The sequence below is a fragment of the Equus przewalskii genome, chromosome 1, assembly GCF_037783145.1.
Source record: "Equus przewalskii isolate Varuska chromosome 1, EquPr2, whole genome shotgun sequence".
In the NCBI taxonomy this organism is placed as follows: domain Eukaryota; kingdom Metazoa; phylum Chordata; class Mammalia; order Perissodactyla; family Equidae; genus Equus; species Equus przewalskii.
In genome coordinates this window covers 6,800,173-6,811,265 of record NC_091831.1, presented here as the reverse complement: position 1 = coordinate 6,811,265, position 11,093 = coordinate 6,800,173, and the positions used below count along the sequence as shown (strand labels likewise).

Below are 11,093 nucleotides of genomic sequence, written 5' to 3'. Positions count from 1 at the left end.
TCAACAAGCTCGAGGCAATAAGTCGATTGTTGCTGCAAATCTTTTTACAGTGTCTTTAAGCACACAGATGGAGACAACAATAGCATCACCGTGGTGGGCCTCACTGCAGTTCCAGGACTTCACATCCCATCTTAGAAAGTGCCCACAGAAAGCAAAACCCATGTAGCACGTTTCCAAAGACACGGTGCTCCCACAGGGCCCCAGTACTTTCTCAACTTTAGGAAACAATCTTTGGTTTGAAATCTTACTTTTTTGACAGAATTATTGATTCTGTGTTGACACCTCGACTACAAGATCATGAACTCTCTTGATCATTACAAATCAACTTTTGTAGAATTGTCTCTTTCCCCAACATTAAGAAAAAGGGAGCTTCGGTTTTCTAAATAATGTGCCTGGAGAAAACCAAAGTGTGTATTGCACAGATTATGCTGTTAATAATGCATTGTTAGATGAAGTTAATATTTCATGGGTTCTTAATAATATATGTGTTTAGGGAAATGCATATATTCTATAGAAGGAAGAGAAAGTTATAAACCTGAATCTCACATCTTTGTACCAGTGCAATTGTGACCTACATTCGATGAAACTTGACTGTTATTTTGTATCAAGAATAAAGTTCCTTCACTGACGTAACCTGGAAGGTTCAGAATTTAGAAGTTTGTTCCCACTTCTGGACAAGATTGTTGCTGACAGTACCTCCTCCCTTCTTTACCCATCACGCACTTCATTCACAGCTCTGAGCATCAATGTCAAAATGTGGGCTTTGAAGGAACAAGCACGGCACGTGAATGGCACTTATCTACGTGTATGTATAAGAAGTCTTTCTCACCTCTTAGAAGGTGATTTAAACTTAATGGCAACTTCTGTTCAGAATTTGAAAACGGTCTGTCTGTCCCATTCCCTTTGACTTTGAAGACAGAACTTGTGCAGCATTCACTTTCCCAGACGGAGCAAGACACAGAAGGAAGAAAAGTGAGGAACAGCTGCCGAGGCCCAGATGTAACACAAAAACGAAGCCCTGATGGCTGATGACATTGAAATTAGAAGAGCGTCATGACATCCATGGGTGCCAGGCTCTCTGCCAGTTGCTGGGCAGGAGAAGCACGACATAACCCCTGCCCCAGGGGTGCTTTCAGTCGTTAAACATCACATTCCACTATTCCCACGTTATGATAAACCTACTAAATCTTCCTTATTCTGCAGCACCTGGCATTTCGCTGCTGAGGATGCAAGTTTCCAAGGCAAATATCTTCTAATTTTATTTCCCTGAAGCTTTGAGGTATTCTAGTCCATAACTGAAGTGTGATGGAGCTCAGAACCTGCTCCCCCAAAATATGGCCACTTGGCATATTGGAGATTTTAAGCTGAAGGAATCTGAGAAATGGCAGGTGCAGGAAGAACTCTCTGACCTCCTCTTTCTTCCTGACGCAGGTCGGAAAACCCGCCGGGTGAGAGGTGCTCTCCCTGTACCTGGAGGAAAGGAGCGTCCTTATCTTAGCAGAGGGAGGCATGTCGGGAGGAATCTGAATGAATAGGCCTGGCTAAGTTTCCCACAGTTTACTCTACGTTGTCCATACCCTTTGTCCTATCACAACTTTCCACTCTTCATCAAACCTGGTATAGAAGCTCTCAGGCTTCACCATCTCTTGAGGTCTTCATTTCCCTGTGAAGGCACCCATGTCACAGAAAACTTATATTAAATATTTGTCTGCTTTTCTCCTGTTAATCTTTGTCAGTTTAATTTTCAGGCCCAACCAGGGACCCTAAGAGGGTCAAGGAAAAGTTTTTCTTCCTGGAACCAAAAGTCTATCCTGTGTCATTAAAATTACTTAAAGTGTTAGTGAAATCCCAAAGTACGCCTGTATCTTCAATTCTCAGACACATTTACACCTGTGCAGCATGCTGCCAAAATGAGAGCTTGTGGTTCTGGAGGGAAACAGGCGTGGTCCAGGTCTCGGTCTCAACCTACCAACAGGAAGTAACCTGAGCACGTTACACCCATCCTCTCGCTGACTCCACTTCCTCAGGTAAAGTGGAGATTATTCCACGGGTCATGGCGCACTCACATGCTTCTCTTAATTCAGAGACCAGCTCAGGGGAGGGAGAGAGAACAATTTAACCAGCAGTTGATGATGCTCACTCTTTCCCCTCGAAGCTTCTGCCTTGCAGGACAACCAGATGGGAGATGGGAATCTATGGTCATTGGCTTCTCAAAGTATGACCATTTCACTATGCTGGATGGGATTCTAATATTTTAAAGGAAGGGTATTTTGGGGCATCACATTCCCTAAACATGCCGATGTCTTCATGTGATTCAGAGCGGGAGGAAACTCTGACGGGTTGCAGACCTGCATCGAGAAATGTTAGGCTGTCTTCAAGAGGGCACGTAAGGGATTTTTATGAGTTATTTTGATATTATAATATTCCATTCTTATCTGACTTAGAAACTCTTGCCAATCTCCCCCCACCACCCCGCAACATACACACACTGCCCCTCCAGCTCCTATGAAAAGGAAGCCAGTCCAGAGCCTACCCACCTCCTGCCTCCTCTAGGGTTATTCTGAGAAAACTGTACGTGAAATGGGCACGATCTGTAAAGGTGTAGGAAACACCTGTTCATCAGCCATGAAATTTTTTATCTCAGAAAGAAAAGGAATGGGATATCTCAAAAAGTAAAGAGACCACTGAGCAGCTTTGAGCCCAAAAGCTTGCTCTCTTGACATATTTCGTGAGACAACTGTCTCGAAAGCCAAGCTTTGTAGGGGGAGAGGGAGTAATTTTCGAAGTGTCCTGAGTTTCCTTGGCATATCAAGGTCTCTACCTGAGGTACTAGATCATGGAGGTTATCTATATGCCAGGGGCAGAGACAATCCAGGAGATGACCTAGAGGAGAAATCCACTCCCTCTAGCTCGGACAGAGGAAGGGCCTGAATTTGCTGCTCCAGGCTGTTTGCAGGCTTTTTCCCCGGGATACACAGGAAAGTGTCAGGAAGTTCCTGTATACCCCATGGGTAGATGAGAAAGCTAATGGTACTGGTTGGCCAACTTGCCAGAGAGTTATGTCAGAGAGAGCAAAGTTCCCTCTTAGCACAGGGCTGCAGAGCAGAGCACAGAGACCAGAGGTCTATGGGAGTTACAGACCTCAGGCGGATACATCGTGCCTGGGAATGCAAAAGTGGAGCCTGGTCAGCAAGGAGAACCAGCAGGCGCAAGCCCACCTGCTGTAGACATGGGCAGCAGGTGCCAGCAGAATGGGCAAGGAACAGCATGGCTGCAGAGGACAGCAAGGGTCCTGACTTAGTCTACCTGGGCTGCCACACAAAATACCTCACATTTTAGGAGGGCTCACACAACAGAAATTTCTCACAGTTCTGGAGGCTGAGAAGTCCAAGATCAAGGTGCCAACAAGGTACATTTCACCCTGAGGTCTCTTCTCTTGGCTTGTAGGTGGCCGCCATCTTGTTGTGTGCCCACATGATTCCTCTTTGTGCACAGAGACAGAGAGAGCTCCCTGGGGACTCTTCCTACAAGGACACTAATCCTGCTGAATGAGGGCCCCACCCGCATGACCTCATTTAGCCTTAATTCCTCCCTAAGAATCCCTATCTCCAAAGACAGCCAAATAGGGGACTAGGGCTTCAACATGTGAATTTTGGGGACACAAACATTCAGTCCCTCACAGGTCCATTGCTATCCAAGGACCCTGGAAGAAGATCTAAGACTGTCTTACTCATCCTGAGTTTCTCCCATGGGTATATGGGATATACATTTTAATAAACTTCTGTTCGTCTTTCTCTTATTAATCCGTCTTTTGTTACAGAGCCTTAGCTGAGAACCTAAGAAGGATAGAGGGAAAATTTATCCTCCCCTACAATGTAAAACACATGGCAAGTGTGTGGCATGTGGTTAGCACTCAAAAACAAAAAGTTCTAAGTTATAGTCATGGGCCACATAACGACGTTTTGGTCAACAACAGACCACATATATGATGGTGGTCCCATAAGATTAGTACCATATAGCCTAGGTGTGTGGTAGACTATATCATCTAGGGTATGTAAGTACACTCTATGATGTTTGCACAACATTGAAATTGCTTAAAGATGCATTTCTCAGAATAGATCCCTGTCATTAAGTGACACACGATTGTATTATTTTTTGAAACTTTTGAACTGGGTCCTGCGTTCAGCAGTTTTCTTTCTGGCTCTCCTCTTCTGTTCAGAAACCAATCAGAAACCCCTTCATGTGTTGGGTGGCTGTGGGGTGGGGCAATCTTGCTCAATCGCTAATTGAGAATTAGAATTGCAATGCCCCAATCTGAAACAAATGCTTCAACAAAAACATATTTCACCGATCAGAATCAATTTCACCGTGTAGAAATATTGATGTCCACACACCCTAGTTTAATCCATGCAAAAATTGTTGTTATCAGTTGTAGGCTTAGCCCTGCTAATGAAATGTCACGGGCTACCAAACACCCAGAAAAATATCCTGAATTATTTTGTTATTCTGATTTAGCAAACATTTCAGCTGAGAGAGCAAGACTTAGAATTATAATTATGTCAGCATACAATAATTAAATCCGGCCTCAGCAGCCTCCAGGTATATTTTTAAACAAAAAAACAAACACAAAAGTTCTGTATGTGCACTCAATAGCTTTTAATGTTAAACACATATTTGGCAACACGTAAGCGTTAAGTGGATCGTCATCAGTCATTCCTTTGGTATCCGTGTAATAACATCAGTCATGAGGAACCACAGTGGATATAACACATAGTGTGGGTTTATTTCTTTATAAATCGGCAGCAGTGAAAAGATTTATGATTTCCCCCTCACTGACATCAGTGGGCAAGTAAAGCAGGCGGCCTCGTTGGCTTTGATGAAAGGATATTACACGTCTTGTGTAGTTAACATGGCTGACGGTTGTAATATCTTTTCCCTGATGTCAGTTACAGCTGTTGCCCCATTTCAGGCATGTCAGGAAAGCAAAGCTATTTAAACAAAGGAAGAATGCTCTGAAAGTCATCAACAGGACACTTTTCTTATGTCTTTCACTCTTGGTGCTGTTTCATAAAAAAGATTTAAAGAAATTCATCCGTTTTTTTCTCAGCGGCAATTTAGACCATAAACTTCTCTCTCTTCTCTTTTAAGCTTTGACGAGAATAACCCAGCATTTTTGAAGATCCTAGTGGCAAGCGATGCCTCTCCCTCCCCCTCCCCCCTCTTCAAGTTCCTGATGCGCTGAGATCTGAGAGAAGGGCCACTGCTTGAAGTCCTGTTTCCGGCTGCAGCCTGGCAGGTAACAGCAGCATTCAGAATGTGAATGTGAAAACCTTCTTAGCAAAGCCAGAAAAAAAATGGAAGGATTTGAACCCCCCCCCCCCACCACCACCCCAGACAACTACCTCAGACAGTCTCTTGGGGTCTCAGGATCAGAACTGTGCCTGAGGCAGCCGACAAGACTTGAAAAAAACCCTCCGTTCCAGGGGAGAATTGCCAAAGTTGTTGCTACGTTCCATGTGGAGAAAACATTTGCGTGAAGGAGTCCACCACTTCCAGACGAGCAGCCCGACTGCTGGGGCGGGGGGGTGGGGGGGGCGGCAGGGGAGCGTTGGAAAGGGGGGCCGGTGGAATCTCACGGAATTTTCTGACAGCCTACTCTCCCGATAGGTGGGGAGATGTCCTGTCAGCGTGGGACAGACAAGAGAAGGCTGGGGTGATTTCCAAAAGGTCTCAGTCCTTGGTGTGGGCTGGTTCAGCTCAATGACAGCCAATTCCAAAAGGTTTCCATTTAGCTAGACATTCGTGGGTAATTATCAAGTATTGATGCAAGTACAGATACGACGAACTCGGTAAGGTAGAACCATCTGCTGACAGACTCATTTTAATCACTTCACAGATCATTTCCTTTGCTTTTAATGCACACGCCAGCACATGCACACAAAGCCACAGTGAATCATTTCTCTATTGCATTCTTACTTCTTAGCCCAGTACTCTCACGTCCCCACGGTCAGACATCCTGCTCTGGAGCAGCGACATCAAGCACTTCCCCTCTCTCGTTGTTCTGCATCTGATCCGCCTCATTCTCAGACTGTTGGTCATTTGATACAGTCGGAGAACAGCTCCATGGGCCTGCGAGTTTTACACCAACAAGTGTTGAAATGGGAGAACTTCTTAAGGAATAAGATTTTCAACCGCTCTTCGACAATTGGTTGTTTCACAAATAGTTCTTTCAAAGAGCCTTGTATCATCTGAGCAAGCATTTGCTGACTCACTCAGGAAGCACACAGCTTCCAGGAAGTTTGGTTGGCAATAGACGCTGGCTAAAAAAACCAAGGCAATTGTTTTTCCATTATTCCATTACCAGCTGGCAGAGGGGACAAATAACCAAAGGAGGAACGTCTCCTTCGACATGAAGTCATGGTGCCGTTACCGCCTGTCCATCTCAAATTATTCCGAACGTTGCTCGGTCCAAGCCCACAAATACCAGCTATAAATCTCTAACTTCTGCTACCTGCCGCCTTGCTGAAGAACTGTTCCATGCCCGAACCCAGACACACTCAGCTGTAAAAAAGTCAGCTCCAGAACGGAATTGAATTATCGAAGTTACCGCGGTAAATTCTACTTAGAATTTCAAAATTCTCAGTCTTTCCTGAACTCTGATTTTAATAAGAGGATCCAACAGACAGGTGACCAATTCCTGAGAGAAATATAAGGGATGGCTGTTATGATTCAAGCCTTTATTTCCATACTTGTTATAACATTATTACATTCCTGTTACAACCTTATTATAACAGAAAAGAAATGCTGTGTACCTGAAATTCAGTCATCAACATGAAAAAAACAAACAACAACTACAATAGGGAAGCAGAAACTGAAACTTTCATTTGCAGCCTTATCATTAGCTGGTATCCAGAGGGAAGACGAGCTCAAGCTAGATCTCACATATTCCTACCCAGGACTCCGCCCCCAGTTTTTAGGTGAGAACTGTGCACAGAAATACATTATTCAGTGATATTTAATCATCTCAAGTTGACTTTTACTTATTATTTAGATTTTAAGACCTGGCATCAAGATTTGCAAAGGGCTACACTCTTCATGGGCACTTCTGAAAGTTGGCTCCATCCAGGCATTCTGAGATATTCACATGTTAGCTGACATAAATCTCCTTCTTGGAAAGTGTCACAGAACAGTCTAGAAGTGGCTGGGCCCTGAACTTAAATTATTGGTTAGGAAAAGCTTTGGAAACTCTCTGAAGATATTAAAGAAAAACAAGAAAAAGGTATGGAAGGAAGATTGTCCTGAATTAATATCATAGATTTGATTAAAAATGTTTTTTTTTAAAAAAAACACATTAAAAAATATAAATAGAAATTCGGTGTAGCATCCCAGAAGAGGACTAAAAAGTTTAAGAAAGCTGGAATTAACCTTAAGGGTAAGCTTAACTGTGCTGTTGAAATTGTTTCTAAGAGAAAGAAGAGCTTGAGAGGAAACAAAATAAGTTGGTGAAGCATCTCGTTTGCATGACTGATTTTTGCTGTAGCAACACCCACAACTTCAACAGTCTTTTGGGGGCATTTTCTCAGAGCCAAACTGAGGGATTATGAGAATGAACAATTCACAGCCGCTGTGCTCAAGGGCTGCTCAGGACACTCCAGCCTCCACATCTGCAGACGTACGACATGAAACATTCGTGTTGTATTTGCTTGAGCCAGACACTCTTCTAAGCACCCAACTCACACCGACTTATTCTATTTCCATAACAACCCTCTGGAGGAGGCACTATCATGATCTCCATTGTGTAGATGAGGAAACTGAGGCAAAGATGAATAACCTGCTGTGCCAGTTTTGGGTTTTATTATTTCCTATCTCCAAATTCACCCTTTTTGCCTGCTCTGTTAAAATGGATCCGGGCCCTTTAAATGTTTCCCCTCTGCCCACGGGCACAGTGGGAAGCTTTGTCAGTAGAAGTTGCTGGAGAGACACTGCCGGAGAAACAGGGTGTCGCTTCCTGGACCTGGAGCAACTCGCTCAGTGGTTTACTGCAACATGAAGCTGGTGACACGCGGTGGCCGGCTGCTTCCCCCCGCCCCCCCCCAGACCCTCCCTTGGGTGGTACTGTAGCAGAGTGCCTCCGACGAGACAGCTCCCCATGCATCCTAGAGAGTGGATCTCTGGCAAGTTCTAGAGGGCACATTTTGAACAGGTTGCATTGGCATGGCACCACAGAAACTTCTCTGTCACCTGCCAGCCACAACCATCCCCTTGCCAACAATATCTATGTCACAGCCCAGGGGTAGAAAAGATACTCTTTCTGGGCTAACACTGTCTTTTTTTATCCGCTATTCCTACTGTCTTCTTTTGAATTCTCTGTGCCCATCACTAGCCAATCCCTCAGTACTGCTATCCTCTGTTATGGTTAATAATTATATACTTTAAGCTGCCCTGCTCAGCTCACTGTGTGGTTTCTCTCTCCGATACGATCCGGCCAGATACCCTTGCCTAAGGGCAGAGACCAGGGAGCAGTACAGCCTGGATGTGAATCCCACTCTCTGCCCTTGATAGTGTTGTTCGATCGTCTCATGTGGGCAAGATGGCACAGGTCCCCACAAAATGTGCAAATGCTGAAGTGCCAATTTGCACTGGAGTGCAGGGCAGGGAAGGCATCAGACAAGAGCCCAGGGGCTGAGTTTTTTTAAAGAGTTTTCCAGCAGACACGTAGAGGAAAGGCATTCTAGAAAGAGGTATGGTGTAGGCAGCAGTGGGAAAAGGGAAGGAGGGTGGCTACCTCAGGATGGGGTCAGAGGTGTCCCCAGGGCTCCTGCTTAATCCTCCAAACTTCCTCCTTGTTCCTGGGAGGTTCCTAGTGAGTTTTGGGTGGTCGGGGTCCTAAACCTTGCTCTCAACAGTTCCCCTGCTTCTCTCATGCCAGCTCTCTGAGAACACCTTCTCTTCCAGGGCGTTGGGAAGAACAAGGCTGCTGACCCGGGCTCCGGGGTGGTGAGAGGGTGGCGGAGGAGCAGCTCAGAGGCCCCGCTGGGCCCTGGCAGCATGTCTGATTGAGCGTCACCTACAGTGCTGCTCAGTTCCCAGCACAGAATACGTAGCAGAGAAACACTTTAATTCTTGAAATAATTGCATTTATTTCCATTTTTGGTAAAAGCTAGCTTGTTCTTAACTCCCCAAATACACATTTATAAATAATGGACATTGTAAATGTTTGGAAGAACGAATGGCAGAGTTGGAGCCATCAGGTCATTTTTAGCAACATAGCTTTTTGGAGGCGGGGGGGGTGTGGTTGCAGAAAAAACACTGGAGTTACCTATGATTTTTTTCAGCCAATTCTGCCCTCATAGCTTCTGTGGAAATAGACTCTTAAATGAAGAAAGGCGCTGGCGTGTGTGTGGGGGTGGCGAGGGCTGTCTGACCACCCCAGGTCATGAAGAAACAGACCTCCCCAGTCTCTGGCAGAGCACCCACTTACTGTCGAAGCCAGCTTCTGGAATTACGTGGTGCACGCATCCAGAGCACTCTCAGACATACCATGTGATGACCCAAAGTTTGGAGTTTGCAGGACTGGCAGAAGTTGCGGTTGGTTTTTAAAAAGTGATGGATCTGGGTCCCAGAAATTTGATGAAAAAAACTAACCCCCAGGGATCTAAGCCCACGAGAGTGTATGAGGCCCTTCTGCCTGGGTGGAAATGGTATGGGGGGAAAATCTGAAGCAAAAGATAAAATCTGAAGTAAAAAAATGAAGAGACTGCATTTAGTGGGTCACGTTGAGTCGATCACCCCACAACAGTCTGCTGACCCATTTCCTCGAGGGTTGTTGTTTCTGCTTGGTTTGGGTCAGCAATTCAGGAAGCTATGTTTTCCTTTATGGAAAAAAAAGTAAAATAAATGTTTCATGTCGTGAAGAGAACACTAAGTTTAATGGTTTATCCAGCATTTGAAGTCATCCCGGGTCCAGGCAGTGGGTCATCGGGGCAGCCTGGGTTAGACTGCGTTCCTTTGAAGGAGCTGGTCCAGTAATTGCTAGGGAAGTAGGAGACAGAGACGTCAAGTTCAGACTCAGCATCTGTGCGCCACACACACATCACACCTGCTGGCGGCCAGGCCGTTACCTTTTTGAAGACTTCGGCACGGAGTCTGTTGCTCTGTAAGATCACTCTTTTCTTTTGCTCTTCTTTTTTCTTTTTAACTTCTGGCAAGTTATTATAGATTCTGAAACAGATTCAGAAAATATTTTGAATGGTAGCAAGACAAGGTGTGCCTGGTGTGGGTCTGCGTCCTGTCTCGTCAGCAGGCGCTTCCATTTCAAAGGCAAGATCGGCTGCACGTGGCCGTGTCCCTGATCTGTGAGACGCCCAGACCAGGGGCTTCCCTGACAGTCTCCAGAACGGGGCTGTGGGGCAGGGACGGCGCCAGGCCGAGCCCCAGCCAGGGCCCGGCTGGAGAGGCTGGTTATTTATTTAGAAGTCACTTTTCTTGTCCCTCCATTCTCTATGCTAGTGAACTACTTGCTTGTAAAATGAGATTCCAACCCCACTGTTTCGCCACTCTCAGCATAAACTTGCCCCCAAATACATTTTTGCCCCTCAGTTTTTGCCTCCCTGTGAATTAGAAGAGGAGCAGCAAATAAATGAAAGTGTCAAGAATTATACTGGAATAACACACATAACTGTGTGTGTGTTTACCTCTTCAGCTATAGCATTCCTAATTCAGCTGTTTCCAACTACATCTCAGCCATGAGTATTATGTTCTTGTCCTGGTATAAAACTAGGAGCTTCCAAGTTACAAGGGCCTGAGGGATCCTTCTTCTGGATCCTTCTTTCCCACCTCCTAACAGAAACTATTTATGTACTGATGCCAAACAGCATTTCTGCTAGAATCATGGACACAGTGGAGTCACTGTACCCCAAGCTTTTGAATTGCTATATATGTGGACTTGGCTAAACATCTCTTTTTCATTTTCTCTCATGTTTGAAAGCCAGACACAATTTGTTTAACAGGTTCCACTGTTAAAATAATAATTACAAAGTATAAAAATATTGATGGCGACTAAATCAGGCGACATTATCTTGGTTATTGGGCAT

General features: G+C 45.0%; 1 protein-coding gene across 13 annotated transcripts in view; it reads right to left on the bottom strand.

Annotated features, from left to right (window-relative positions):
* Positions 1-9,115: 9,115 nt before the first annotated feature.
* The window catches only part of C1H10orf90 (chromosome 1 C10orf90 homolog), a 212,552-nt gene continuing 210,574 nt past the window's right edge, over positions 9,116-11,093 (bottom strand). For all 13 annotated transcript variants that reach the window (XM_070567428.1, XM_070566828.1, XM_070566910.1 and 10 more), the window contains 2 exons: positions 10,122-10,221; positions 9,116-10,032 (listed from right to left, as the gene is read on the bottom strand). In XM_070567428.1, the coding sequence (XP_070423529.1) occupies positions 9,994-10,032; positions 10,122-10,221 (139 nt within the window). In that variant the 3' untranslated portion in view covers positions 9,116-9,993. The remainder of the gene's footprint in view (positions 10,033-10,121; positions 10,222-11,093) is intronic.